General features: G+C 40.9%; 2 protein-coding genes across 11 annotated transcripts; one reads left to right on the top strand and one right to left on the bottom strand.

Annotated features, from left to right (window-relative positions):
- The first annotated feature begins 51 nt into the window (after positions 1 to 51).
- tchp (trichoplein, keratin filament binding) lies at positions 52 to 4,998 on the top strand. 2 transcript variants are annotated; one of them, XM_085180916.1, is made up of 13 exons: positions 52 to 192; positions 553 to 747; positions 1,559 to 1,769; positions 1,859 to 1,915; positions 2,254 to 2,322; positions 2,649 to 2,822; positions 2,918 to 3,030; positions 3,128 to 3,194; positions 3,286 to 3,458; positions 3,550 to 3,631; positions 3,729 to 3,914; positions 4,333 to 4,476; positions 4,566 to 4,998. In XM_085180916.1, the coding sequence occupies exons 2-13, from the start codon at positions 557 to 559 to the stop codon at positions 4,596 to 4,598; spliced, it is 1,500 nt and encodes a 499-aa protein (XP_085037042.1). In that variant the 5' UTR covers positions 52 to 192; positions 553 to 556; the 3' UTR covers positions 4,599 to 4,998. The 2 variants fall into 2 exon arrangements, with proteins under 2 accessions (XP_085037042.1, XP_085037044.1); XM_085180918.1 differs by lacking the exon at positions 52 to 192 and having other exon boundaries at positions 665 to 965.
- A 182-nt stretch (positions 4,999 to 5,180) lies between these two features.
- git2a (G protein-coupled receptor kinase interacting ArfGAP 2a) lies at positions 5,181 to 22,314 on the bottom strand. Of its 9 annotated transcripts, XM_085180910.1 has the most exons (22): positions 21,886 to 22,314; positions 21,687 to 21,768; positions 18,830 to 18,963; positions 18,372 to 18,484; positions 18,099 to 18,204; positions 17,880 to 17,966; positions 17,635 to 17,765; positions 17,449 to 17,543; positions 16,143 to 16,188; positions 15,677 to 15,728; positions 15,517 to 15,589; positions 15,291 to 15,388; positions 15,049 to 15,160; positions 14,803 to 14,945; positions 14,561 to 14,710; positions 11,382 to 11,630; positions 10,433 to 10,522; positions 7,996 to 8,078; positions 7,682 to 7,876; positions 7,270 to 7,401; positions 6,687 to 6,750; positions 5,181 to 6,543 (listed from the first exon to the last, which is right to left on the bottom strand). In XM_085180910.1, the coding sequence occupies exons 2-22, from the start codon at positions 21,736 to 21,738 to the stop codon at positions 6,331 to 6,333; spliced, it is 2,418 nt and encodes an 805-aa protein (XP_085037036.1). In that variant the 5' UTR covers positions 21,739 to 21,768; positions 21,886 to 22,314; the 3' UTR covers positions 5,181 to 6,330. The 9 variants fall into 9 exon arrangements, 8 of the variants coding, with proteins under 8 accessions (XP_085037036.1, XP_085037028.1, XP_085037027.1 ...); XM_085180902.1 differs by lacking the exon at positions 7,270 to 7,401 and having other exon boundaries at positions 7,682 to 7,873; positions 21,886 to 22,303; XM_085180901.1 differs by lacking the exon at positions 7,270 to 7,401 and having other exon boundaries at positions 21,886 to 22,302.
- Between the last annotated feature and the right edge of the window lie 464 nt (positions 22,315 to 22,778).

Genomic DNA, 22,778 nt, shown 5'->3' with positions numbered 1-22,778 from the left:
TTCGCGTTTTCCGCCGCTAACTAAATTTGACCTTCACTTCATCCCGTAGCGTGTGAGTAACTAGGAAGTGTATGTATCAGTAACTAAGGAAAGCTGTAGTGAGTAAATTTGAGCTCTCCTTGTTTGAAAGCAAAACGTCGATTCTCTTTTTATTAAAAGCCAAGGGGAGGCAATCCAAGGTACCACCGAGAGGTAAAGTGGCTGCTATCGGTGTAGCTAAACGCTCCTTATATCCGAGTGCAGACGGGTAGTTGGAGCTGGTAGTCTTTTGTTCTTATTGTTTTCTTTATGGCCATGAAATTATATTTTTTTATGGGCAGATCACCTATAACAGTGGAGATATTGAGCTGTCTTCGACGTCAGTATTTGTTAAGTAACTAATTACTAACTAAAAAGCAGCATTAGTGAATATATGATGGGGCCAAGAGACCTTTGACTTGTGATGTCTGCATTCGTGCATATTGACTGGCTACATGCCCTAATGAAACTATGTCTGCACTGTTATTTTTTAGCAAATTTATTATCAAGCTTTCATTTGTGCTAACTGCTCAGATTCATGGCTCTGCCGACACTTTCGACCCGTGTGCCCAGTCGATCTCGGGTCCTGGCCGACCAGCTGGCCCGGCAGCGGGAGCAGGAGGCCCGGTGGCGGCAGCAGTGGGAGCTGCATGCTCAGTACTTCAGAGAGCAGAGCATCCGCAGCCAGAAACAGACGGTGTGGAGCTCCCGTCAATCCTACCAGCAGAGGTAACTTCCTCCAGCATAGATGCTCTCACTCACACGGTCTCCGAAACGTTACACAAATATTGAAGCAATCCAACTAAATAACTACACATTGCTTTATATTTGGTGATTTTATTCTTGTTGCCTCCTTTCATTTTCTTGTCATTAATTTTACATGATTGCCATAACGTACTCCAGCATTATCATCCTGTTTCTCCTTTATTGCCCTCGGAGATGGCTCTGTAAGTAATCACGCCATGTCATATATAAGCTATGTGTTATGAAAAAAGTGATAGTACTTGACACTACTCCCTACCTTCGAGCAGCCTGTGGCAAAACTAGGCTAACCTTTATGTTGAAGTCTCGATTTTACAACAGCCAGATTGGTCTCATCTCAGGCTGGGAGCAGACTGACGGCCAGACCCCGGCACTTTAAAAGTGACCAGAAAAATCTTAAAATCTAAAACCTACAGGAATCCAATGTGGTGAAGCCAGGATCATCCTGGAAATAAATACTGGAATTACAATAAATAAATGTTTTCATGAATTTCTTTGGACTATTAGAATATGCTGGTATGCTAAGAGAAGTAGTGTTCAGTTGTTTGTTGTATTGTGAGTATACCATAGTGTATCTTCCTTTAAATCTGTGTAACTATATATATATATATATATATATATATATATGTATGTCATATTTGTTTGTCTGTATAAATTCGTTTAAAAAATAGATAAATAGTCTTATGTTATATTTATTGTGTTGCCCTTTGTCATCAGTTGACAAAAATGCTAGTTTTTATTTTTTTTACCCAAGCATTTTTCTTCTTTTTGTTTTCAGTATGTCAGCATACCATAAAGACAGACTGAAGGAAGAAAAGAAAGCCAGCTTGGAGCAGCGCAGGAATCGACTCAGGGTAATGCTGCAAGAGGAGCAAAAGCAACTTGAGGCAGAGCTCCGAGAAATGGTGCCCGACAGGAGCACGTTGGCAAGTCAGTTGGTGCAAAAAAGTGAAGAGCTTCGCACAGCAAGAGAAGACAGAAGAAAGAAAGTTGGTGGAATATTGCCCCATAAATATTGACCACAGTGTTGTGCCATGTAAGTTTGCAATCCCCGTTCATTTTTTTTTGTCATACCTAGCTTGCACAGGAGCTGCTGAGGGAGCACTGGAAGAGAAACAACCAAGAGCTGAGAAAGGTAGGCAATTTTAAACTATTGATGCAAATGTGACAAGTTGCCAAGCCCCATACCTCAGACCTCGAGGTGTTACCACTGATGAAGTGTTTGACGGCTTCAGGAATCATACGTCTAGAGAGTTCACCAAGTAGAGGAAACAGACACTTTTTGTCAAGACATCCATTTGATCTGGAAACCTATATGGCCTGTGATGCAGATATTCCATGACTTTCTGTTAACCTGATTCCAGTGTTGACTTAAGAAAAAGAAATGTTCTGGTATCCCTTCCACCCAGGGTCAAGGTCATCAGTATCTCTGTCTCAGCTTTGTCACAACTCACTCTTTCAATCTGTCTGCAGCTGGAGTCAGGATTACATAAAGATCACGTTGTCAGCAAATGGCAGGAGCAGATATCTGAGAAGAAACAGGTAGGTGGATCATTCCAGGCACCACAGTCAGTTCTGTTCATTTCAGTGTTTTAATAACTTTGATAACCAGTATTGAAGAAGTTGCTTCAGTACTTCATAGTATAGCCCTTCTCAGGCCGGTGTTGACACATATGACCCACAAGTCATTATGTTTTTATGTGGCCAAGTTTTTATGTAACGCATCTATTTTTAATTGAACAGCGCTCGTGTACTCTGTGAGCACAGTATCACGGCCGGAACCTACTCTGGTCAGCCCCTCAAAGGTGGTGCATAATTAAGAAAGCTTTGACACTTACTGTAAGTGACCCAGCTTGTCAAACATGCAGAAAGAAGTGGCGTACCAGGAGGAGACGAGACGCTTTGAAAACGAGTACGAGAGGACCAGAAGAGAAGCTCTGGAGAGGATCAAACAAGCGGAGGAGAAAAGGAAAGACGAGGAGCGTAGGAGAGGGGAGGAGCTACGCAAGCAGATGGAAGAACTGAAGCTGAGAGAAGAAGAGGTATTCAGAGCATCAGCAAACAATTTCTTCTATGCAAAACCACCTTTGCAGACGTTTTTTTGTAAACAAGATTATTTTTTATTTTTCTCTTTCAGGCCACTCGTCTGAAAAAGGAGCAAGAGGCTCTATTGTTGCAGCAGTGGGAGCTGGAGAAGATAGAGGAGGACAGGAGGAAGGCGGAGGAACAGAGGAAGAAGTTTGAGATCGGGTATGTGAAGCTTGTTCTCCAGATGACCAAACACAAAGAGTGGTATGATACTTCAATCTACTGAGGTACTTTACATATGGGATTCATGTTGCACTAGGCGTTTCTTGATCCGTCAGTATCGAGCTCAGCTGAGAAGAAGGGCCCAGCAAGTGCAGGAAGAACTGGTAAATCATTTTTTTACCTGCAGAGTTTACTGTGTAATATTCCAGATAGCCTCCCCAGACCTTTTCTTTGAAATCCTTTTTACGACACCAGGAGGCCGACCGTAAAATCCTGGCAGCCTTGCTTGAAGGAGAGGAGGAGGACAGGAGGCTGGAGACTGCAAGAAGGGAAAGAGCTGTCGCTGATGCAGCCTGGATGAAACGTGTGATTGAAGAGCAGCTGCAACTGGAGCGTGAGAGGGAAGCTGAGTTTGAAGTCTTACGCAGGTGAGCGCCAAGATTTAGTAAGCCTCAACTCTCCAGAAAGGCGCACGTGTGGCTCTGTGAATACAAATCAATGCATCCCATTTGTTCGTAGGGAAGAAGCACAGCATGTTTGGGAGAAACGAGAAGTTCAGTGGGAGAAAGAGAGGAAAGCCAGAGAACGGCTCATGCATGAGGTAAATTTCTCTTGGAGTAAAACTGGAAGTAAAACTTAAAGATGTGAGTTCAAATAAAAGTTGTCCTGTTTTGGGTTTTTCCTGTCTTTTTGATAAGGTGCTTGTGGAGAGACAGCAGCAGATAGAGCTGAAAATGCAGAAGAACCGTGAGGCTCAGGAGGAATCTCTAAAGAGACGAGAAGAGCTTATCAAGGAGCTTGAGTGGGAGAAGAAATTCAGACGTCGGGAAAAGGAGCAAGAAGAGGGCCGAAGGACAGCACGGATGCAAGAGATAAATGCTCAGGTTGGATACATTTTATTTTGTTTTTTATGGGGGGGGGGTTCCCAGGTTTATTTCCCCAACTACTCATTAACCTCCTAGGACCTGGCGTCCACATATGTGGACATCACATTTTGGGTTATTAAGACCAAAATACTCAATTTTGCTCTACAAGGGCCTTGATATCTACTTATGAGGACATTATACTGCTACTGTTCGATCGAAATTTTATACGAATATCCTCAGTTGTGGCTCTCATTTTTCTTAGAAACAAAAATCAGGTAAAAAAAAAAAATCTGGTAATTCTTTGTTTTTACATTCATCAGGTCCCAATCAGCCCAAATATCAAAGAGAAATTAAAATTGCATGCCATGAAAGAGTTTGGTCTTAGGAGGTTAAATACGAAATCATATGTGAAGTTGTTTGTGTTCATGTTATGTAGGTGGAGCAGCAACAAGAGACGCAGTGGGAGGAGCGGTGTAGGAAAGAACAGGAGGACGAGGAAGAACGGGAAGCCCTTCGAATCCAAGATGAGGAGCTGAGGCTTGAGATGCAGAGGATCGCCAAGAAAGGATACCAGGACAAGGTAAAAGAAGAGTGAAGCAGCCGTATTCATGATTCCAAGTTTAAAATTGCTCTTTAATATTAAAATATGCTTGAAATCGTCTCTTTCAGATTCACAGCAGGCCACGATCAGCCTGGACATGAGAGACCTGCCAGACTGAAGTGAAGCCAAACATGAGCTGTTGTATTTTTTCTGTTAGGAATTAGCCTTAAAGAATATTTCATGCTTTTTAAAAACAGCTCTATGAAGACTTAAAGGCCATTTGTCACAGTAATTACGCTGTTGGTCAACACTGAGCATGAAGCATTATGTGTTGTCAAATGATTTCAAAGTGACAGATGCACAAAGAAACTCTCCGTCCAAATTCAGGACAAAAACGTCCAATGTTAAAGTTAAAATAAAAGCTCTCACCCATTGCAGTCTTTGAACACATCCTGTGGAAGCAGGCCTGCAGTGGAATTTTGTATATCTTTCACTTCTGTTGTACATTAGTGTTTTTTAACAGCCAAAAGAAAACTTTGTCCTTTGAGAGGATAAAACGTAGTAGGCCACATGTGCCTCCTGTCATGCCAAATTGATTTAAATTCAATTTCTATTTGTTGGACTCTAATCGATTCGTCTCTGCTCTCAGAGCTCTTGAATGTCTATAAATTTTCTATTCTGTGTGTATTAAAGCTGTTGCAATCAAATCATTTGAGCATTTTGTATTTACAAACCACAACCAGTTATAGTTATAAATTAAGTTTATTTAGAAAATAATTATTTCCTCAAAATGCACCTTCTGCTGCATCACGCATCCCTGCACTCCATGCAAGCACAGAGATGGACGTTACTTAGAACAGATTTCAGAAAGAAAATGAAATCTGCAACACCTGGCGATGATGAACATTGGCTAGCACAGTATTACAGGATCCCATATGTTGCACATTACACACAAAACTAGCAGCAACAGAACGGAGCACAAATACACGTGGACATACATACAGTATGGTTACTAGCACTAAATATCAACACCAAGAGTGGCTGTAGTGTACAGTGTAATGGGTAGCCTAATAGAAACACACCAAATAATCCTAACTTGATGCAACAACATCTCGGTGCTGGTGAAGATGATAACTTGGCCCCTGAACAAGTGTTTCTTGCATTCATTAACTTGACAAATGGGCACACATAAATAGCTGCAGTAAGTGCACTGCAGACTGGATTACACTTGGGCAGGGAGCAGGTCATATAAATAACTTTTTTTTCCCTCAGTGTAACAAACATTATCAGCATTGCACTGAAACTGAAGTGTGCGTAAAGTCTTCAACTTATGGAAGCTAACAAAACCATACGCTCGTTTTTTTTCCTCCTTTTTTCATATTAAAACTTTACAGTGTAGTGATGCTTAAACAGTGCAATATATTAGAGGAAGCTCCTTTTGCTACAAGAGTGTTTGTAATAGCATCCAATGATAACGATTTCATGGCTTATTTATGGTTTTTCAGCATCCATGCATGGCTTTGGTTTGACAACACTGACCAGTATCATATCGATTTACTGTGCTCTTTGTCCTAATGCAAGGCATTAACTCTTTAATGATATTTTGTAATTCTAATTATCAAAGACAAAACAAGCTATTTCCCCAGCATGTTAGCTGGAAAGTAATACCCCCCCCATCATCAGAAAATGTGCTTCTACAAAAGCTGGCTAAGTTTCTGACTTTTCCCTTGACGCCAAGACTGTCTTTAAATATTGTCAATGCTTATTCATAAATAATTAAAAAACAAGGCATGCATATACCACATATACAAAAAACAAAAACAATAAAATAATTATAAATGCGTATAAAAACAAAACTGAGATGCTGACTTCTTTGCAGCCCTGTAAGTGCTGTTAGTTGGTATTTTCCTTTGTGGTGATGGTGACAAGCTGCTTAGCGGCCTTGGCAATGTCATAAGCACATTGGATGACCTGCTGGGTGACCAGCTGCATGTCCGGTCCTGGGCAGCCCTCCGAAGGCACCGCCTTCCGGCACTCGCCCTGGAGCCTGCACGCACTGGAGGTCAACAAGCGCAGAGAGCCTCTCACCGTCTCTGAACGTGGCTTCTGCAGAGGAAGATTAAATGATCTTAATAAACATAGAAAAAGTCTGCTCACAGGCCTCTTCAGAAAGGGGGTGCAGTGTGCATCCAGGTGTCAAATAACAAACAATTAGCAGATCCATTCTTTGCAAGAAAAAATCAATTTACCTTAGGAAATAGTGCAGCCATTTCTGTTACAGCCACATGTATTCTTTCTGAGCAGGGTATGAAGCTGTGAGGTGAAAAGATTGAAGTCACAGTCAGAAAGTAAACTGAAAGTAACAAATACGACGGTTATAAAAGTGATACAAATGATCAATTAGCTAATCACCACTGCAATCAGGTTACTTTACAAAGTGAGGCGCAATTTAGTTTTCAGAACACACCATGCACCATCATCATCGCCAGATTACCTACAAAACATGCCATTTAAAAGACATTTTAAACCTTGTAAGTAAACAGTACTTTAATTCTACAGTAAAAAACGTCAAGATCAAAATAAATATGCTGTCAGCTGTACGTCACTGCACAGATGCACCTTACCTTTTTTAACTAACTAAAGCAAAGTCAGTGCTTGAAGATAAAACATGATATGAATTGATGTTTGAAACTTGGCATACTCAAGCATGCAGCACAATATGAAAGAAAAAGAGACAGCTTGTTAGCAGGTGAGGCAGACCAGAAGAAGAAAGTGTCTGAGGGAGAGGAAAATAAAACTGTGCCTGGGAGGCAGGGACAGAAGCCAGAGTACCAGGAGGTGGGGTCGGGGGACCGGAGGCTGAGCGGCTGAAGGGGAGAGGGGGCCTTCTCAGCCCAGGGTACCAGAGTGCTGAAACATCCCAGGCTGTGCCTGAGCCGACGCACACCTTCACGTTCACATGGTCTGATGGTAGGAGTGATTGGTGGCGACACCAAAACAACACGATAACAGCGGAGCAGAGAGGAAGTAGAGTGAGGAGGAAGAGTGACAAGAGCAGGACAAAAAAAGGGGAAATGACAGGGCTTAAACGGAACTAATTATAACAGAGTAGCTATGAATGTAGGAGGAACTTGAGGTTTAAAATGAGAGCAAGGAAACAAAGTTTAAAAAACACACACACATATATATATAAATCAGATCCAGAACTGATAAAAAAACCAAAAACGTTTCATCTCATTCTGACCTGTCATGTTTGTTCTCCTGCGCAGCTCGCAGCAACTCCTGGATATTCTTGGTGATCTGTTCGGTCTTGCGGATGACGTCCTCTGTGCTGGGAAGCGTGGGGTCAGAGTCCATCGCCAAATCATCAAGTTCAGGGATAGAGCTACCCTCCCCCAGCCAGCCACTGCTCCTCAGCCTCCCTCTCCTACAGAACCTGCTAAGTGGGTGAAAAAAAAACCCCAACACAAATCAAGCCCCCTGCAAAAACCTGTTTTTTCCTATCGAACTGTACATGAAGACCACTTTGCCTCACTGACTTCTGGGTGATTTTCTTACCCCGAGTCATCCATCTCAGAGTCATTGAACGTGTTGTCATAGTCACTTTCTGGCATGCTGCTTTGCTTCTCCAATTTTGAAGCCTGGGAGGGAAGAAAGAACAATATGAGAGAGATCCAGCATTACTCATTGCAAAACCCAGCAGCAACTGTGGTGAAAATACATTTTCTTCATCTAAAAAGCAGAAACATAAGACTCATCTGTGCCAACATGAAACTGCAAAGCCACATCAAAGTGGAGTATAAACAAGTAAAGGTGATGCAGAGGACTGAATCAAACAAGCCAGTAAAGCTGTAAAGCAAAAGCACATCTACAGTTTAAAGATTTCACATTAGTAGAGCAGATTATGCTGAGATCATATCATTTATTTGCATTAGTATGACACTTGTTACCTTTCCTAATACCTTATGAAACCTCTTGAAAGCCCAAAGCAAGGCTGGATTTACGTGTGACATTTGAAAACAGCCACACAGAAAGCAACAAACCCTAAAAAGTTACTTTACAAGTGCGACACAAGATTTTCTCCTCCAAAATAAAGACAAGTAAACCCCAGGAGGGCCCACACTTGCAGATGTGAAGTCAGAGCTCAGAGGTGCATGCCACACAACATAGGCACGCTATCTTCATACCATATAGGGTTTGCTGTGATCTGATAGCGTGACTTAACTTTATGCAAATTCACACTCAACGCTACATCTAAAAAAAACCAAAAAACAGGAAGTTCACTGTACTACACAACATGTTCATACTCTGACAGTCTGCGTTCAAGAGTCTGAGCAAAATCCTCTCTGTGCATGCAATACTAAATGCAGCACATTGTGGGATTATCTCATGCTTACATAAATTGTCCTCTTAGCAGATGATCAATCGCTTCACACTGCAAACCACTCACAGATTTCCACTTTGTTTGGCTGTCAGAGAAGTAAAAGCAAAGTAGCTAAGATTTTGTAAGAAACAAGGCAGAAGGAAACTTTGTCTTATTCTTAGAGTATTTCAAATGAAAAAAAAGTCCAACTAAAACAATATATAATGTGCAATTTCTTTCCTTTGTCTTCACTAGGGATGGGTACCGGTATCCGGTGCCATGATGGCACCGGTTCTGACATAAACGGTAGTAACCAGACCGAAAAGCAGCGCACATTTCGGTGCTTTATTTCGGTGCTTTTTTTTCCTGAGATGTGATACACTTTGAATTCTAGCCAATCATTTTACGTTTCCGGGGATAGTAGGCGGGTCCAGGTACGTACGTTCTTTTAGAGCAGAGCTACAGGTTAAAAATGCCCAAGGCGAAGCGGTCAAAAGTCTTGCTGTACTTCACAGCAAAAGATGCAAACTCAGCAGCCTGCAACAAGTGCTTTAAGGTGATACTGTGGAAAGGAGGTAACACCTGAAATCCGATGAAACACCTGGCGACGCATAGCGTTTTTTTTAAAAGCCGAAAAATGCGCCGTATTTGATAGCTTGCTGCGAGACCTCACACCGAGCGCATCTACTGCAGGTGTGGTGCCTGTTATCGGACGAAGAGTTAGCAACATCCCCCAAAAAGCTGAAGAGTAGAGTCCTGGCCCCTAGCCCTGCCAGTGTAGCAGAAATGATGACGGATGATGATGCAGCAGCAGCCGTTCTTCTCTGCGTGAGTAGCTTAATGTTGTTCGTGTATAATTTACGTTGAGTAGGCTAACCACGTTATTACATTAATGCATGTAAGGTGAACTAGCAAACATCATCATAGCTACATGCGGCTGTCTTCTTGTTTGATGGCAGATACTCCCTTCACCCCGGCCAAAAAGGCTAAAATGACCAAATAAAAAGTGGGAAACAGTTAAACATGAGAGGTTTTTGGACAAAGTTTTTGTTTTTTCCATTGTTTAAGCACTGCTTCCAGCCAAGAGTGATACCATATATGCCCTATAGCTGCAGAAAAGGCTAACATTGTTATCTTTTTACCAAAAAAACAGCTGAACATGAGAGGTTTCTGGACCAATTTTGTGTTCTCCATTCTTTAAGCACCGGTTCGAGCACCGTTTAAGCACCGGCACCGTTTCAAAAGTACCGGTTTGGCACCGGTATCAGATAAAACCTAAACGATACCCATCCCTAGTCTTCACATAGCTAAAATACTTTAATATCATCTCATATACCGGTTTCTAGAACACAAAAAAAGCAGTGCTGCATGACAAGCACAGATTTCTGCTCAATGCTCAGCAGTGACGCAGAGGTTTTGCCTTTACAAAACCTCACAAATTCCATTTGTTTAGTAGGACAATGAGGATGATGCTGATGAAGGCAGGTATCTGGCGGTGAGGACAGCCGATGGAAGGATGGCTCATGCAGGGCAGATAAAGAGCAGGAGAACAGAGGATGAACGGGTAGAATTGGGCTCCGAGGGGATTTGCGGCGTCCCGCGAGACGCAGACCGAGTTAGGATGTACTTAACCTTTTGAGCACTGTCGTCCTTTGACCAACACAAGGTGGATGGAAATGAGGGAAGGGATGAAGAGGTGGTCACAAAAGCTCCCCTTTCCGTCTAAAGACAGGGTTCAAATCATAATGTAACACAGACACACACACACAGATTTCTTAAAATGAAAAGACCTGTTTATACGGACTTACAAAAAAGCTGAATGGATATTAAAAAAATACTGTGTATGGAATGGAGTCGATGCAAAGCTGTGCAAAGACCGTGAGCACTGAATCCAAAATAATAAAAGTCTTTCTTAGCTTAGGATAAATCAATAGTACAAAGACAATGCAATGGAGCTTAATCCTCCTATTTTTATTCCCTGAGCTCCACTGTTTCCTTTCGGTGTACAGTGCTCTAAAAAAATATCACTGAATAGCCTGGAAACGAGCTGATAAAGGGAAAAAATATCAGAAACTATAAGTCACAGGCTTGGATTAAAACCAAACAGAGCAGATGGAAAGTTAAAGTGAGTGTGTAAATGTATCGTGCGTTACAAAAACACAGAGTATTTGTATGGCAGTTTAATACTTTATCAACATAAAAAACACAGTACAAACCAACATAAACCATGACAGCATGTTTCTGCTTATACAACTAAGTCTTGTCTAGCAAAAAAATAAAAAAGGCAGCACTCCCATTAACAACAGATGTTTGCAGATGTGTGCGTGTTATTAAACTGGACACATATTGCGATTGCTCTGGCACTATCTAACACTGCATCGCATTGTGGTTTTTAATGAGTCAGTCTTTGAAGAAGCCAAAAATTAAAAAAAAAAACCCAAAATAAAACGTGCGTAGTGGAAAATGAGTAAGGAGAGACACAAACACAGGCAGGGGAAAATGTCTGCAGACAGGATGAAGACATGAGGGACAGTCACTGAGTGGAAAAGGCAAAGGAGAGCAGGGAACAGGTCTTACTTACATGAGTTGGGAAGGGTTGAAGGGTGGGGACTCCCTCCTCTGAGTAGGGAGTTTCCCCTTTAGGGAGATAGGGCTTCAGGCCTGAGCCGGTCTCATACATAGACATGGGCCGACTGGCCCGTGCAGACTGCCGGCGTTTCAGGGCAGAGGGACTGGAGGGGTCAGGGTAGTCTGTACCGCTGGGGATCTGATAGATATTGGTAGTGACCTGCCGCCTGAGAGAGGTGTTCTCGCTTTGCAGAGATTGCAGCTGGAAGAGATGTCAGTAATACACTAAGAGGGGCGCTTAGCTTTAATGCCACTGTTTCTCTAGATAGCAATATTTAAATTTTGATTGTTGCCGCTCCTACTGCCAAGGTTATAATTTGGCAGAAACCACCAATCTTTCCAGATACAGAGTTTGAAACATGTTCTTTTCTGGCACGTCACCAATATACAAAACCTGAAGCTGTTTTCACAACTATGAATGAATTACAGAAAAAAAAAAGTGCATAGCTATGGAGAGAATGCTCGCTCAAAGATAGATTTTCATCACAACACCCCTCCTATAGAAAAGTGTCTTGCTGAGTACCCTTCACTAATCATTACTAATCATTGCCATTCATATTCAAACAGCTTTAGATTCTGTTTACTTGACGACAGTATCCAGTAGTTAAGGATCTATAGCGCAGGGAAATTCAAATTCAAGGTCTCGTCTGAAACAGCATCAAAGGAATAACATGAATTTTAGTTTGGGTGGATTCTTTTTGCCTATCAGTGCAAAGCAAGTGATAAGCAAGCAAAAGATCATTGTACAGGTAAGAAACAGGTGCAGTTCAAGTCAAAGATTCAGCTGCAAGGAAAGGTTTGTGAACGCTTTGGAATAATCACGATTGCTGCATTAAAAACTAATAAACATGCTCTGATCTTCACCCAAGTTACAATTATAGACCAACACAATCTGACGAAACCAATTAAAAAAAAAAAAAAAAAAAAAAACAACACACTGAATAATCCCTCCCAGTATAAGCAGGAAAAAGTAAGTGAACCTCTATGACACAGATTTCTCCAGAAGTACTTTAAGTCACGTGATCCAAGTCAGTCTATGAACAATATCTAGAAGGACTATAGAGGTTTAGGAGGACTAGAGGTGGACAAAGCTGGAAAATACTACTAAAGCATGGATGAAAAAACCATTTGCCTTAAATTAAACAGAAAAAGTACAAACTACATTAGGACTCTCTTTATGAATTAATCTTTAAGAGAATGGTGCTGATTGAGAGACTTCAAGCTGTCATAAGTAATCACAAAACTTACATTTGATAGAAGACCACCTGGTTGTCCCGTTGTACTTCAAGGATAATATGGATATCTTAAATGATATACTACACACCAACACCAGCTTTGAAGTATGGTGAAGAGAGCGTCATGGTTTGGGAATGCTTTGCTGCCTGAGGGTCTGGAGGCTGAGGTTGAATGACGTAACAAGGCAATGGAGACAGACTAATTGAAAAAGAGGACAAGGTTTTTCAGGTTTTTGAAAATGCTTCAACCTCTTCAGATGTTTGCTCTTCTTCTTGCACCTTGGGTGAAGTTGTCTCAGAAACCTTTACCCTGTTTCCCCACCTTTTTCAAAGATCACGTGAGAATCCGACTTAACCCAGGTAAGATGTTGTAGCACAGCCCAATGCAGGCTGTTCAAGATCTTCCAGAAATCCTGATGAAATTTTGAAGAAACTGTCCAAAATTCCTCAATGTTGTGCAAATCTCATAAGAAGCTACAGGAAACACCCGCTAGAAACTATGGTTCGTAAAGGAAGTTCAATAACATTAAAGAGTTCACTTATTCCCCCCCAAACCTGAAGTAAGTAACTCGGTGTCAACGAAAAATACAACAGTTTGTGTATTTTTGTTGCATTTGTGGAGAGTCATTGTGTTGGTCTATACCTGTGACTGAGATCATTATCGGACCACATTTTATAGCTTAACCAATGCAGAAATCCAAAGCTTTCCACGGTTCTTCTTCCAGGTTTACAGCACTAACAGACTGACTCAGGAATTATAAAGGGATTCAGGGATGCTCTAAACATCAAGATTCGATCAAGAATACACTGTCCTTAAATACTACAACTACTTTAAAACTGTGATGAAGATAATAGCGATAAAGCTAAAGATTGTGCTTATGTGATCACGAACTGATATTTAAATATAAAAAGCTAACAAAATAAGAAACATTTGTCCTTTTGAAACTACAAGGTACAAACACAGTAAGCCAAGAAAAGCCACAGTGCTGCACGTTTTCTCCACTACATCTTTATCTAAATGATGCTGTGTGCTACAGTTTACTGCAGGGGGAGAAACAATAGCAGACTGAGTGCAGCTACGTGAATGCTCTAGATGCTCTTCATCAGCTCTAAAAGTAAAACGACAACATTGTAACATCACTGTTACTTTACCCTGGGTAAACTTTATACCATGTTTACTTTACCAAATAAGTAAATAGTAACTTAATAACTTCCAGTTTGGTTTAGTTTTAGCAAGATAAACTGTATAAATCTCAAATGTCTCCCATTAAATCATCAGTTGAGTGTAACAGTATAAGGTGAGGTGTTCTGTGAAAAATAGCCAAACAAAAAATCCACATGTGGATATGTTCCCCAAACAGCTGGAAATCATCCAAAAACATTCATTGCAGTAAACACAGTATATGTGACAAAGCAAGGCACACACATACAATTTCAGTTAGTCACTGTGTATTATCAAAGGGATTAAAAACAAAACAAAACACCATCATCAATTATATCATGCTTTTTCTTCAAACATGCTTGTTAGTAACATTAGACCGGCTTTAACTTTAATTTATAAATTAGGTGGGAAAAGTGACTTTGGTGTCAAACCAAAACACACACACACAAAAAGGAAAAAAACAAAACAGAAATCTCTGGTTTACATTCAGACTCTGAAAATTGAACATGCTGGCCATAACAGAGGGTGGACCAGCAGGGTGTCACAGCAGCCTTATCGTACCACAGAGCATTCCCAATCAGGTGGTTCGGCCGTGATTACTAAACACAGGCTGGGCCTCCACACCAGAGAGCGTTCGCACTGTGCAGGAGAAGTGCTCTGCTGACCGCTGTGCCCCCGCCCCTTCTAGTCCGGCCCTCGATGTTAGTGATCTTACGGGTGGAGCGCGGTGGGTACCTTTTTCTGCATGAGCCTCAGCTCATCGCTCAGACTGTTGTTTGCTTTCATGAGTTGCTGGATCTTTGCTTCAGAGGCAGAGAGGGCGGTTTTCACCTCCAGGTATTCTTGCATAGTGATGGGTCCGTCTGAGAGGTCCGAGTCCAGGCTCTGTTAAAGACATGCCAAACAAAACAAAGAGGTGAATGATGCAAAAGAGATTTCATTCAGGGTTTTGGTTTGTGAAAATACTGTCTGGGTACCTTGGTCCTGTCTCCTTTGCTTGATGGGAGTTCTTGATCTGTATCCTCATCAGATGCCACACTATCATAGTCAGGCTGGTCATTGTCCTGGCTATCACTACAGTGTCTGACGGCCACGTTCTTCATGATAAGTTCAACGTTGTCTAGGACAAACAAGAAAAAAAACAACTTGCTTTGTTACTCTATATCTTCATGAGACTCGGGTGTCGGGTGGATTTTTGAAGAAAGTAACAAGAAGACACCGACCTTTGGGACTGACTATCGGATTCCCTTGCTGTCTGCGCTTTGCTTCACTTAATATGTCAATGACCAAAGTTGCAAATTCATGTGCATTAAATCTTGCAAGCTTTTGTCGCCCCTAAATAACACACAGAAAGCAAGAAAAAACCACAAAGAAATTACACAAACAATGCACAACCTTTAAGGTAACAACAGAGAGAAAACCAACACAACCACGTTTGCAGGGGTGTCCTGCACAGCTGACTTGCCTGGTTTCGTGTCGATGAATACTCCGGATTCACAGGAAGGAAAGGAACCACAGTTGTCTCTGTGACCAGCGTGCTGTGATTCTGTGTTGCCAACCACACTGCAGAGAATGAGCAAAGTGCTGTTTAAGGCACGAGTACAGCTGCAATGCTAGTGGAGGTGTTGAAGAGTGCGTGTGAATACCACTATAGATGCATTTGAGTCCTCTGGTAACGGGTTAAACTCTACCTGCATCAGTCTCTCGCCTGTCCACTTCATCATACACGTCCATGGCCAGCTCCTCAAATAAATGATTACTGAGCTACATTAAATAGAAAAGAAAGAAAAATCACACCTGAGCAAACTTCAGGGGAGAATATTTAAAATGAAACACAGTGAAAACACTTACAGACTGCAGTTTCTTTTTCGCTGCCTTTGCAAGTTCCGATAAATCTGCACTGCTACAAACAGAAAATTGTGTTTGTGAACATTTGTTAATAAATTCGTAAGTCTGTAGGTCTATTGCTACTATAATGCAGTTTATTTTCAGTAATACTTACATGTTCCTGATCCCAATAAATGAAAGCAGTTAAAACAGATCGCATGTGTCATTTGCCGTGCAAAATTATTTTTCTGCTCTTTTTCTGCTTTGAAATTAGAGCTAATAATGAAAACTACTTCCCTCAGTCTGTTTCCTCTAAAAGACTGCAGCAAGCTTAACTTCATGTTAGAACAAGACTCACAACTAAAACAACCATCACTAAATGCCTCACTGCATTCACTCTGCTGGCTCAGTTCAACTTAAACTCATTCACCCAGGCGCATGTTAATTGGTAGACATGCATCATACTGACGTACAGCTTCTGCTTTCTTACCTGTCGGCCATTTGTGGAACGATGAAGTGCTGGCCGCTTTTATGATCTGAAAGGAACGACACGGAAGTTCTGGATAAGTGCCAAAATCCTTCGGGGCAATTACAGGAAATGTATTCACTTTCTGTTAATCACCATTTAAAATCTGTATTTAGCTCATAAGCAAATTTGATCAGCTGTAGAGCCACATCACTAAAACATCTACAGCACTGTGCAAAAGTCTCAAGCCACCCCTTATTTTTTTATACTTTCAAAGTAAAAGAAGAAATAGGTGCAGCTATTATATAGTATTAATGCAAAAACAGAATTCTATTGAGCTTGAAAGTTAAAGAATAAAGGGCCTATCACCACCTTTATTCTTTAACACAGCCTGAACCTCTTAGGCAGCTTTCTTGTCATTTCTTGAAGTAGTCTTCAGGAATAGTTCTCGAGGGTCGTTGAAGGACATTCAAAGCTCTTCTTTGGATGCTGGCTGCCTTTTGTTCTGTTCTCTAACAGGATGGTCACACACTCCTTCAATAATGCTGATGTCGGGGCTCTGGGGAGGCCAGTCCAAGACTTAGCATCCCATTGTGTGTTTTTCAATCCAGGTCTGCTTTTACTGCATTGCAATGTGTTTGGGATCATTGTTATAATGAAAAATGAAGCTGATGCCAATAGGATGTTTTCCAGATGGCACTGCATCTGATATTAATGTTTTGCTTTCATGAGTCCATCAATTTTGATGCCTAACTAACTAAAATAGAGCCCCAAACCACAACAGAGCCTCCACCTTGTTTTAAGCTCTAGACACCCACTTTTGTACCTCTCTCCTGACCTCCTCTGTATATATCAAAGATGCTTTGAACCAAAACATTTACATTTGATTGACACTATAACTGTTCTCACTGATTTTCAGTCCTGTTCTTGTGTAATTTTGCCTCGGCCTTTTCTCCCAGTTCAGTGAACAGTAGATGGATCAACTGAAGGGCAGGATGGATCTCTCAGGTCCTGTGTCAGGTCTGTGCTGGATTGTTTCACATTTCTTGAGGATATGACTTTTAGATACTGTTTGTCTGCTGTTTTTAGGTCTCCCACTTCTTCTTTTGCCCTCCACTAGTCCAGTTTTCTCAAAATCATTAATTCCACACTGCACAGCATGCTCAGATATGCCAAGCTTTCAGCCAGAAGCTCTTAGAATCACTTTGTTGGTGCAAAGATTTTATTTTTACAAAAAAATCAAGAGTTCTTGCACATTCCTGTTCACCCAGCAGCAGCAAATGCTGCTTTTTCAGCTTTTTAAAAAATTTTTTTACACATCACCGCCTACCTGGTTTTCGTCCACACAAGTAAAACGCCAGTCGATCGGTTAGTTCATACTGAATTTCCACCAGCCTGTCTGCCAGGTCATTGTGGCCAGCTTCTCTACAAAAACATATTTAAAAAGTCAAATTAAGCTTAATATTTTGTCTTATATATAAAGATTTTTTTTAAAATAATAAACACGTAGGCTTGCCTTGCACAGTCAATGGGAGTTTTGCCTCTGCTGTCTGGAGCACCAGGATCTGCCCCATAAACGGTCAACAGTTCAACCTGAGATACTTGCCCAGCCTTTGCAGCTACATGCAAAGGAGTGCTTCCCTTTTCCTGCCCAAGACAATGATCAACATAACAAAAGCCAGAACATGAGCCAGAACTTGACAGAAAAAAAAACATATGCAAAAACACGGAAATGATACTTTTAAATACAGAAGGTCTTACAGGATGAAAGAAATTTGCTTGAGCTCCGAGTGTCAGCAACCTCAAACAAGTCTCCAGATTACCAGTGCGTACGCTTGAGTGAAGTTGCTGGGGGGGGGGAAAAAAAAGAAATGAACAAATTTAACTGTGACTTTAAAAAGCACAACAATAGAGCTCTGTTCAAAAACGTGCTTCCTTTCTTTCCCCGGTGGATCACTGTACCCAACCATTTCTCCTCACCTTGCTTAAATCCTTGGCTGTTGAGCTGTCATCTTCTCGGCAAGGCATGCGATGGACAAACGCCAGCATTTGATATTTGGCTCTTATAAACTCTGATTTGTTTGGACTTTTGGGATGCCATGAAACACACACACACACACACACACACACACACACACACACAAAAGACATTGAGAGACTATGAATAAGAAAGCAGCAAGAGAGTCCATCGTCATTTTTTTATTAAAAAACAAAAAAGTACTCCATAATCATTTCCAAACATTTATGACTCACTGGAGTTTGTCCTGAGGGTTGGCCTTGCGTTTTCCACTCGTCACAGACGCAGGGTCCAGAAGGGAGTGCTCCCAAATTGAATTCGCACCGTTGTTGTATAATGTCTGAACCATCTAGGTTAGATTAAAAAGGAAAGCATTGTGTCTAATTTGTCATATTGATTTAGACCTTCGAATGGTGAGGGGAAAATAAATAAATAAATCCCCTTCCTGTGCTGCACTTGCTATATTTGGACAAAAATCAATACACCTCAGGGGATCTGCTGCACTTGATGTCATACAGCTCTACTGAATTTAAAACTGAAGTAATACTAACCCAAACCCAAATATAACATGCTCTAATGGCTTTAGTTCAGCATCTAAGCACAGAAACTACAAGTAAGACAAGTTCACAGCCAATTGAATAAATATGCATGCAACAGCTGAATGATCAAAATATTTCTGTTGAGGATTATTTACCTGCAGCTGCGTAGGGGGCCATGGCGTGTGCGTCAGGTGGCGCACTTGGGAGCTGTGTCTGCCCAGGCTCCGATGTACACTGCAGCACTCGTCACAGATCAACACGCCTCTGTTCACCGAGGCCCAGCGAGGTTCTGAGCGAGAACAGAAAACAACCAGGTCACAATTATGATAAATTGTGCACTTAGAGTATAATCTTGGAGTTCGAGCAGTTCACTGGCTTTACTTTGATCAAGCCGAGGAACTTAATCTTTCTTTCTCTTTTTATCATCATTCAAATCAACTCAGTGCTTCTCTTTCGACAACAAGCTGGACCCAAAGAGTCTCCTGTTACCGCTGTTGTAAGATGACTACTACAGGCAGGTGCTTACTTGGTAATAATTATGATATTTTGCTTTTTTGTCCAAGGAAAAAACATCATTTGATAGTTCTTACTCACAAGTACTGCTAATTTACCCAAAGTTTAATACAGTTTATTCTTCTGTGCCATAGGACTCTTGAAAATTATAGCCAAGCCACACTGATATCAGTACTTCACACACCATTACGCACCAACAAAAATGAGTTCTCAAATGTTTAGAGGCACAGAAGTAACCGTTTTACATGGATCTCTCAGAATTCTGACAGATTTAGCTGAATTGGGCTTAAGACAACTATCTTTTAGGTTCTTAGCACCCTAAAAAGAGTTGTGATTTCATGACAGAAAGAGATAATATCAGAGTTTCGAGACAACATAAGAGTTTCAGTTGGGCCAAAGATCCCACAGAATGAAAGAATCGACAGAATCTGATTGTTTTGATAGCATAAATAGTCCCCATATGTATAAGGTATTTCGTTTTTGATTGCTATGGCATGATTTTATGAGTTAAAGCATATTTTTTTGAGGACCCCTTAGCACAAAGCTGTCCCCAGACCCGCTCTGAGAAAACAAACATCTATAGCTGAGAAAGGTCCCTGAAAAATATGCTGTTTAATCCTGCTCAAGTGGCATTCGCTGAAAACTAGTGTCCTGCTGGAAGAAATAGCTGAGGCTTTTAAAAATGGTTATTTCATATATTTTATTTAAGAAAATCTTCATTGGCTTTCAACACATGGGATTAACAAAATGTTGGTGTTGGAGTTTTCATTAAATTTCTGGACACTAGATCACAATGATATGTCATTTAATTAAACATAATAATATCACAAGATGCTGAGTGGATGCTTTAAGATCTAATGAAGAAAAACACAAACCAAGAAAGAAAGAAAAGAAAAAGCCTAACTCAAAACATGCTGTGAAAAAGGTCACATTCATAGTCATGTATCGCCTTTCTGACTGCAGATTTAGGTGAAGCTATGGGTTGTGTAAAAAGGAAGTGAAGACTAGGCGCCTCATAACAGAGCAGCTTCCTCTTTCAAAGCACTATAAAGAAAATACCTGAAGAACTAATAATCTTAGAACTGAGCTGCAATATTAACCCAATGCGTGGTGTTTTTTTGCCCTATGAATTAAAAGTGTACTATGACTCTGTGACCAAAATAAATGTGTTTACTTAACCTTGGCCTATTTTGCACGGTTCATGCAGTGCAAAAGTCACAGAGTTGTCTTCCATCTGTGCACAGACTCTTCTTGACAGCAAACATCAAGACTAGAAACACTGTAAAATGATACAACACTAAAGCCCACTGAGTTTTAAGCAGATAGAGTGACGGGACAGGCGCTGTAAAAATCCCAACAGCAGCTGCAGTGCAAGAGCAACAGATGCAGGAGGTCGCTGGACAGATTGTGGCTCCTGGTCCCCGAGTTTTCAGAATTTCCTTCTAACAACTGTCCCTCAGGACCTCCCGAGTCTCAGTGCTCTCCTCAGCACGTGCTGCTAAATTTAATACCACATCTTGAAACGCTAAAAATATTCACACCCAACAACTGGTAGCAGCCATAAAGTGGGGCAATCCAGGGCAGCTGCTGAGGAGAGCTCAGGGTTAACTAATGACATGAGTGACATGATGACAGACGAGCTTCTTAATATTTGCGTTCCGCTGAATGATGCAAAACAAACCGATGTATTTTCTATTATTAGACTTTGTTTAATTTACAGTGCATTATGTCGCCACAAGAAGAAGAAAAATAAAATTTCTCCTGCATTGAGTATGCGGTCAATTCACTCAGCATCCTGTTTTGCTTCCTGTGCCTGCTGAACAGCATCACGTCATTTCTATACAAGTGGAACTTCTGTAAGTACAGCTTCAGACACAATACAACAATTGTATGCTCAGCTCTCAGAGCTTGGTGCCATTGGTCCCGAAAAACAAAGCTCTGTTAGAGAGTGCTGGTGCACCCTGATGCCATATAAGTGGTTATAGCACTATTTTTTTACTCTATTACATTACAAGTGACTGGTTAAAGATGACACGGACTGCAGATTTGGGTTAAGGATGCAACGACTTTTTTAAATAATCAAATCTTTATGAATACAGTAGGTAATACATTACAGTCATTACACCTTTAGTTCAGCTGAGTTACATCGTGCCAGAAGACCACTGTTATGCCCCCTTTTTTATTACACTTTATTCATGAGAAACAGTTAATCCCAGCAGTTGAAAGTTAATTTTATAATGGGCATATAAAAGGGACATATCATATAATTATAATAGGGTTTTGTTTGGTTATTAAACCAAGCGGCACCCTAAAAACTCCTTTCATGAAGGCAGCTATGGCGTTAGACAAGAATACTAACTGGATACCCTAAATTACTGTAAAGAGAAACCAACGTGTTGCCAGCGCTGCTAATCGGATTTATTTGGATTTAGGGTGTTTCTTAAGCACTAATGTCAGCTAACAGACAAACACTGCATAGATGGTGTGAGTTTTACTTACCTGGGACACAGCAATCTGCGCAGACCTCAGTGTTTCGCAGGCGTTTAGACATCCTCAACTCGGGAAGAAACGCCTTTTAAAACTGAGTAGAGGAAATTGTGTCCGTTATGCTAACCATTGATTACTCTGTTAAGATGCCTTCCGCGTTAGCCAAACCCAGCAAATTAAAAACAATCCAACAACTAACTATCGTACTTACTTCCTTTTAACCGTTGCGAGCCTTTTCGTTTTGGCTAGCGTTGGAGTTATGACCATGATAACATTTCCTCCCGCTACAACGCCGCTCGTCTGCAAGTGAGCTGACTGAGCAGCCACCTGATTAGCTAACTAGCCTGTGCACACTTGGTAGTTTACTCCTCTGCCTCTAGACAGCAGCATTTAGCGCTAGCGCGATCCCAGAGGCAGTTGTGACTGTGACCTATAAATGTGGTTTACTGTGCCCATAGTTTTGACTCTCAGGAAATAAACCTCTCAAAATAATACGAATAAGTCCTGCTTGAAATTTGTTCCGATTCTCTAATTTTATAGTTACGGGTAAACATGAAATATGAACACAACACAATACTTGTGAAGCTCGTTTTTGTCGGTACACAACCTGACAGATTAAAATCGGGGTTTTAATTTTCCCTAAAAGAGGTGAGTTTGATCTACTCACCTTGGAGCACCCTGTAGTATTTCTTATGTCTTAAATTTAACACTGATGCAATTTTAGATTAAAAAAACCAAAAGTGACCAACCCAGATACAAGACATGAAAACAGTCATGTGTATTAAATCGTGTTTTAAAATTTGACTCCGTAGAGCAGAAAAAGGCACCGAACGTAACTGAGACAGATGAGTTTTTAATTAATATTGATTTGTGAAGTTTAAAACAATAGGCCGGATACATACAACGTTATATACTATCTTTAAATTTAGCAGGCGTAGTTATGTACATTATAACCTGGCGGTACATATTTAGATTTTTAACCCGCATCCACCCCCTCCCTCAAAACGTAATATTGCCAATCCCATTTCAATGTTATAGGGCACAATAGGACAATTATCTTTCTGGGAATTTACATGGTTTGTTTAGCTGATGTCTGCATGTTAT

This window comes from Neolamprologus multifasciatus, chromosome 12, assembly GCF_963576455.1.
Source record: "Neolamprologus multifasciatus chromosome 12, fNeoMul1.2, whole genome shotgun sequence".
In the NCBI taxonomy this organism is placed as follows: Eukaryota; Metazoa; Chordata; class Actinopteri; order Cichliformes; family Cichlidae; genus Neolamprologus; species Neolamprologus multifasciatus.
The sequence above is the reverse complement of the archived record's forward strand: the minus strand, read 5'-3'. Positions and strand labels throughout refer to the sequence as shown.

Coding starts and splice junctions, on each gene's coding strand:
- tchp (XM_085180916.1), top strand. CDS start 557: ATGGCTCTGCCGACACTTTCGACCCGTGTGCCCAGTCGATCTCGGGTC. Junction 1,770..1,858: donor GAGAAGACAGAAGAAAGAAA/GTTGGTGGAATA, acceptor TGTCATACCTAG/CTTGCACAGGAGCTGCTGAG. Junction 2,823..2,917: donor TGAAGCTGAGAGAAGAAGAG/GTATTCAGAGCA, acceptor TTTCTCTTTCAG/GCCACTCGTCTGAAAAAGGA.
- git2a (XM_085180910.1), bottom strand. CDS start 21,738: ATGTCTAAACGCCTGCGAAACACTGAGGTCTGCGCAGATTGCTGTGTC. Junction 18,205..18,371: donor AACCCTCAGGACAAACTCCA/GTGAGTCATAAA, acceptor GCATCCCAAAAG/TCCAAACAAATCAGAGTTTA. Junction 14,711..14,802: donor GCAAAGGAGACAGGACCAAG/GTACCCAGACAG, acceptor TGTCTTTAACAG/AGCCTGGACTCGGACCTCTC.